This window comes from Dreissena polymorpha, chromosome 15 (genome assembly GCF_020536995.1).
Source record: "Dreissena polymorpha isolate Duluth1 chromosome 15, UMN_Dpol_1.0, whole genome shotgun sequence".
Taxonomy (NCBI): Eukaryota; Metazoa; Mollusca; class Bivalvia; order Myida; family Dreissenidae; genus Dreissena; species Dreissena polymorpha.
Genome location: NC_068369.1, coordinates 45294312 through 45301811, shown reverse-complemented (window position 1 = coordinate 45301811; position 7500 = coordinate 45294312). Strand labels below are relative to the sequence as shown.

The following is a 7500-nucleotide window of genomic DNA, read 5'->3' as shown; positions in this document are numbered from 1 at the left end:
ACTAGCGGGCGTTAACTACATTTTTCAACTGATGATTCTAGAGTTTCATTTTTTTTTCTTTTTTTTAAATATTATATTCATGGTAGATAACAAAAATCAATTACAATATAGCATGCGAATATAACATTAAGGAATGACACGTATTGTACCGCTAGTCTATCCTCGCGAAACATGTAAGTACTGTTGTTTCAACATTACATGTATGTCTATTTATCACTGATCACATTTGTACCAAATATCAAAGTAATATAGACTCATAAAAGCTGGTAGTCTGAAACAAGAGCACCGCATAACGGATGCCAACGCTCGGCTGCGGGTAAAGTTTTGAATAAATGAAAGCTTGTCAGAATTATTTGTTTTTTAGGTCACAGTGACCTTGACCTTTGACCTAGTGACCCAAAAATGGGTGTGACGTGTAGAACTCATCAAGGTGCATCTACATATGAAGTTTCAAAGTTGTATGTGGAAGAACTTTAATTTTAGAGCAAATGTAAAGATTTAAGCACGACGCCGGCTGACGGCGGACGGCAGACGACGAGCTTGCTATGACAATAACACGGGTTTTCTCCGAAAACAGCCGAGCTAATAAATAACACATTTCAACTGTCACATTTGTAATGCTTAAATAAAGGACTAGCGATCATTAACTACATTTTTCAACTGATGTTTCAAAAGTTTCAAATGGTTTCTTCCTGAGATGCATTACGATGATAAGGTGTTATACTATATGATGCTACTCTCTCAAATACTATAAACATAGACACATTTGATTGATATTTGCATGTTCATCTTTTCATCAAGCCTCCTAACGTATTTATCCTGTTGCTGTGGTGCACATTAAACCATTGAATTATTTGATGTAATTATATCCGATTTTAATAAATTGCTTTCTTATTTAAATAGCATGCTATGATGTATTTAATATAGGCTATGTGTGAGGCCTGTCGCTTTGATCAAACGGTTTATAACCTCAATGCTTTGAATTTACCATTCCATGGGGATGGACCCAGTTGAATCATATTTACGTTTAATCGTGTTTTTACAATGTGTCATGTGTTCACTTGGTAATCAAGCGCATGTCTTAAATAAAGGACTAGCGGGAGTTTACTACATTTTTCAATTGATGATTCGAGAGTTAATTTTTTTCCTTTATGCAAAATATTATATTCATGGTAGAGAACCAAAATCAATTACAATATAACATGAGAATCTATAATTTAGGAATAACACGTATTGTACCACTAGTCTATCCTTGCGAAACATGTAGGTACTGTTGTTTTCAACATTATGTCGAGTTATCACTTATCACATTTTGTATTTGTACCAAACATCAAAGTAATATAGACTCATAAAAGCTGGTAGTCTGAAATAAATAACACATTTCAATTGTAACATTTGTCATGCTTAAAGGACTAGCGTGCGTTAACTACATTTTTCAACTGATGTTTCTAGAGTTTCAAAATGTTTTCTTCCTGAGATGTATTACGATGATCAAGTGTCATACTATATGATGCTACTCTCTCAAATATTATATTTGAGGTTGAGCGCTCTTAAACCGGTTTGAACCCCGAATGCTTTGCATTGACCGTTCCAATGCGGTGACCCCAGCTTTATTCATCTATGTGTGTATGTTGTTTCGTATTGTGCTGTATCGTACTGTTTTGGCAATTGATAACTTGCCTTAAATAAAGGACCAACTAATTGTTTATAATATGAATGCAATACTGCTCCAGAAGCTGGAGTTTCACTTCTTTATATGGCAAAAAACAAATTAATATCTATAAGGAATACAAATTACTAGTAGTATCGTACATATGACATAGTGGTGTCGTTCTGTGAAATGTCATCCATCAAAGGCAAATGTCTTCAAAAATGGTATTTGGCTCGTGCAACGTAATAGAACCGTATTCTAAATGCCAAACAAATTGTTGCAATAATAGAAAAAATTCAATCGAACAAAAACTAGCAATTATTGAAAGCTTAAGATTAACTTCATGTTCTTTGGGACATTTCTACATGCTTGTAGATTTCGTTCCATGTTTGTAACAGGATAACTTGTGTTAATCACATTAACGAAATTGCATGTACGGAGAAATACGAAATTGTTTGAAGAAACATAATTCACATTATATGTTTACGGCATTCATACGCAAAATGGATTTGTTTGTATTTATTATTTACGATATATGCAGACGTTTTGCCATTAATTGATAGAAAGAAGCACACATACGAATAAATATTAACATGACGCAATAATGTCTACACGCTTGTTATCAAGCAACGTTCATGGGCTGGTGGACAATGCCTTCCCTTCACAGTACAATATTCATTATTCAATACGTTTACAAATGTTCAGACTATTATAGAACAATACAATGCTTACTTTTACTAAAAATAAAAGGTCGCCCCAATGACAGTCGTGCTCGATATCTCATTTTTAGAATAATTACTCCAATCGCATTCTTTATAATAGTTTCTGCAAACGGATTGGCGTCAGTGTACGTAATACGTATATGTTCATTTAAAGGGATCTTTTCACGGTGTGGTAAATTGACAAAATTGAAAAAAGTTGTAACAGATTCGCAAATATTCGGTTTAGTTATGATATTTGTGAGGAAACAGTCTTACTGAACATTTGCCATGGTCTAATTTAGCCATTTTATGCATTTTTTGACGATATAAAAACTTAAAAATTATAAAGCATTGCAACGCGAAACGATTGAATAATTTGGAGAGTTCTGTTGTTGTCGTTTAAATTTGTGAAACTACGAAGATGGCTTATATAACGTATTAAATACACTTCCTTTGTATGCGTGGCAGGATAGCTCAGTTGGCTCATGCGTTTTTACTTCAGGATTCCGGGGGTCACTGGTTCAAGCCCTGCTGCGGGCTACTTTTTTCCTTTTTTTAAATTTTATTTTTGATTATTTACTGGAGATTTTCAAATTAAATGTTTACATTTATCAACATAACGCATTTAATGACAAACTTCAAAACATGTCAAAATCTGTGAAAAGGCCCCTTTAAGCAAAAGGTGACAATGTTCAATATATAAAGATAACGCATCGATTGTTGGCCAAGCTAAGAAGTTACTTCGTTTTTGTGAAAATGTAAAACGAAGGAGTGTTATATTCTTACCAAACATTAAAGAATTATATTTTTGAAAACAAAACTTAGTTATCCGCGACACTTACAGGAACATACGAGTGTTCGTGTCCTTATGCAAGTTGTTGTTTTTTTCTCAATAATAATGTATTCACAATTATTGCTGTATAATGTATGCATGTAAAGTCAGCATTTGTACGGCTTTATAACGTGTCTTCATTTCCTAAATGTCTTTTTATTACACTCCAAAACTGGTTTACGTGTTTACTGTAGTAAAATAGCCTTTATGTTAGGTAATAAGACTAATTATTATTTTGACATTATTGGATAATTCTAGAATAAGTTAGACATTATGAGAATTAAAGATTTATTTATGTACGAAGCGCATCTATTGAGTCACGCTGCAAATACACGAATTGCGGTTAAAAGTGCAGCAAATACACATACATGGATACGTTACCGTACACATGTATCGTTAAATATAGTATTCACTTTATCCATTTGCACTACATTAAACCTTTTGATATTTATATTGAAAGCAATTGTACTTTATGCGTTATATGTTTCTACGGATGCAATCAATAATACCGATGTTTAATTAAGAAATGAATAGTACTGAATTCATGTCGTCCATGCATTTCCGGGAGTGTGTCCGTTATAATTGCCCGCCATGTTTGTTATATAGATAGATGTCCGACTTCGTTCATTCGGTTGGTTATGGTTACATTTGCCACATGTCGCAGAACCATTTTGTCTTTGTGTCACTTGTATTTGCTATAACACATAATTTCTTGCACTTAAGTTAAACTTGCGTGGGTTTAGGAAATGTGAGCCAACGTATTCTGCGTAACTATATTATATTACCTTTATTGTGTCCTTATTCCGTAAGCGGTCCAAACAGACTATTCCAATAGTTGGACATTTATCTCCTTCATCGCGGCTTAAGTTGTTGACCCAAAATACAGCGTCTCCGACAAGTCGGGTCACTCCATCATTGGTTCCGCCAGTCACCATACATGTTCCTAGACATTAAAAGATACATGTTAAACATTTGAAGTTATATTTAGAACTGAGGTATGGTATGTGTAACCCACATTTAAACAAGTCTCTCAATAGGTTGGGATTGTTAACGTGAGTATTATTTCAATGCTTTTTATGATTATCAGCCTTTCGTTTCTATCTTGGATGCAATTGATTTAAAGGGGCCTTTTCACAGATATTTGCATGTTTTGAAGTTTGTCATTAAATGCTTTATATTGATAAATGTTAACATTAAATTTTAAAAGCTACAGTAAAAAAAATCAAAAATAACATTATATAAAAGGAAAAAAAGTAGCCCAGTCGAACCAGTGACCCCCGGAATCCTGAAGTAAAAACGCATTAGCCTACTGAGCTATCCTGCCAAGCATACATAGCCGGCGTATTTTATACCTTATATAAGCAATCTTAGTAGTTTCACAAATTTAAACGACAACAACAAAACTCTCCAAATTATTCAGTCGTTTCGCGTTGCAGCGCTTTATAATTTTTAGGTTTTTAAATCGTCAAAAGATGCATATAATGGCTATATTAGACCATGGCAAATGTTCATTAATACTGTTTCCTCACAAATATCATAACTAAACCGAAAATTTGCGAATCTGTTACAACTGTTTTCAATTTTGTCAATTTACCAAACCGTGAAAAGATCCCTTTAAAGACATAAGCTATACAGTTAATGCCTCAAATTGCTTTCTGTTTATTGACATCCAATAATACAGGCTATATAATTTACGTTTCGCCCCGTAAACGCCCACAATTAGCATGCTAGTGTGCTTCGACATCTTTGATTGCATATTTGCGACGTAACAAAGCGGAACCGTTTTAAATGTATCGTATCAAAATTTCATCCGTCAATGGCCATATGCACGACGCAAATATCAAAATAACATTTCATAAAGATCCTGTTTTGTTATGATGAGTTCTTTTTATTGATTACCAATTTCTTTCGGGTCAGTTAACGTCTTTCGAACAGGTCGATCAACATAGCGATGTCTTTTTTTTAAACAAAAAATAATTGATTGAAAGCCAACAATATATTTCGTTGTTTGAACGAATACGCACGAAACAAATAGTAAGACGAATACAAATGAGAAAAGCTTAAATCCTATTAACGAGATAGTAAGTGATATGAATTTTTAGTCCAAATGTTGAATATAGTCCACAACATATAACAGGCAATCTTATGTTACACTAATACCGACACATTAATTGCATCTGTTTGAAGAGAAGTGCATGTGCATTGTTTTAATAAATTCTCACATATTATTTGGTTTGTATCAACATGAATTTATTAGACATGATTTTGACTAGGAAAAGAAACAACTTCTGTAAATATCATTTTTAATTTTGAAAATAAATATTTTTTCTCATAAAATATAACATATGTACTCAATTATTAAATCACAGGGCATACATCTAAATATAGTTTTAGTTTTCACAGCACACAGTCATGTTCCCTTCTCGACACTCCAGTTTCGTATTCGAGAAAGTATTATTAGTTCCTTTAGTTAAAAATTTTCTTTTACCTAAAGAAATTCGAAAGCTTTATACACGCATTGTAAAGAAAGTGACCGCTGTGTAAAACGAATAAAGGCTTTATAAATCAAAAAAATGTTTACATGTGATCAATAACGATAAGGCAGCTTTAAAAAAAGTTGAACATGTTTGCATTTACACATTTTCAACGTTGTCAACGTATGGCTATGTTGTAAATATGGACACAAGATCTGCGGACAGGATCTTAAACTTTTATTTTTAAAGTTTCGCAAGGAAACACTCTTTTATTATTATTGATATTTACCTGGTAACATCTTTGCGATGCCCTCTATGAATACATTACGACCTGCTTCATCTAACTCATCCGCACCGGAAGTGACTGACAGCAGAAGATTTTTACGACGAAGTTGCCAAAGCTTGTTAACAACGCCTTCCGCCACTTGCTGCAGAATACTTTCATTGTCCCCAGCATCAGCATTTATCTTGATGAACTGATGTTCAAAACCATATAAGATGTTGTCGAAAGGCTAATAATTATGGTTAAATGTTGTATATATACTCCAGCGTTTTTATTTTCAAAGTATGTTTTAAATACATTAACATTAATTTATGCAAAATGAGCAATTTAAAAATTACGTTCAGTTTTAAAAAATGTTAATATTTAATTACATGTTAAGTAACATTTTTTTCCAATTAATTGTTTGCTGATAAGCTTACACGTTGTACATGTGTACGTATCTAATAATGAGTGAACACTCACTTTTGCATCACGTTTGTCGTCTTCGACAAAACGGATTTTTCCACTTGTATATGTCTTCTTATAAAATGCACTGAAACAGATACACACGAATATCATAGAAAATGGGATATCAGTGTAGGAAATAAAAATAATGAAAGACCTATCGAAATAAAAATCTAAATTAATATGTGATTGTCTTTGATGCGAAGGGTAATAAAATTAATCGCAACGCATCAGACAGAGTTGTCTGGTTGTTAAATGCAGTGCTAGGTCAAATAATACTTATCGCAAAATAAGACTACCCGGTTGTTACTCGCTCTGGATTTGAAAACGCCAACAAAAACTGTTTCAAAAAATTCGAAACAATCGTTGTGGAGATCTTGAACTGAAACGAAGGATCTGAAGGGCGGTTGGAAAGACAGAATGACGGACGAGTGGTTGATACAACAACCGGGGAACTGTTGTCCACTCTATTAAAAACTTCATTATATCAATATTATAATTCTGACGTATGGAACAATATAAAGAAGCAGCGATTAATATATGATAATGACATAATAACCAAATTCCTCTCTCGTTGCTTGAGAAAGAAAAAGATACCAGTTACGTATTCCTTATTCCAAACAAATAAAGTAATTTCGAACGTAAAAAGTATGTACACGTACAATATATTATAACATACGTTTCCAATATACGACAATATATTGAAATCGTTATCTTCATCGTAATTTAATCGTGTTGAGCGAGGAACATTTTTGAAACGTCATAAAAACTATTCTATGTGAGTAATTTTCGATCAGGATTATCTAATCTATTCAATCCGTTTGGGTTGAATCAGAAATGAGCATGGTGCATTGAATCTCATAGCACTGCAAACTCTCGTTGATTGCAGTCTGCATAATACCTTGAAAACAACAACTTATGCTGCGATATGTTGTAAACGTAAAAGAAGTCGATTACAACAAGGCTTGCATGTTATCATTCGTGTTCAGTAGTGTTCGATCAAATCGTGAAAAACCTCGCAACCGCAATCGCATAGCATCGTTATAGCGCATTTATTAATATCAAACTAATTTGGCGAACTCGATCTTTTTATATCCGTACTTCAACATATGATG

The 7500-nt window shown here is 33.2% G+C and overlaps 1 protein-coding gene across 1 annotated transcript in view; it reads right to left on the bottom strand.

Annotated features, from left to right (window-relative positions):
* Positions 1–7500, bottom strand: part of LOC127859719 (uncharacterized) — a 77413-nt gene that overhangs the window by 45512 nt on the left and 24401 nt on the right. Inside the window, exons 3-5 of the mRNA XM_052397226.1 lie at positions 6404–6473; positions 5948–6134; positions 3970–4127 (exon numbers count right to left, since the gene is read on the bottom strand). Of these exons, the coding sequence (XP_052253186.1) occupies positions 3970–4127; positions 5948–6134; positions 6404–6473 (415 nt within the window). The remainder of the gene's footprint in view (positions 1–3969; positions 4128–5947; positions 6135–6403; positions 6474–7500) is intronic.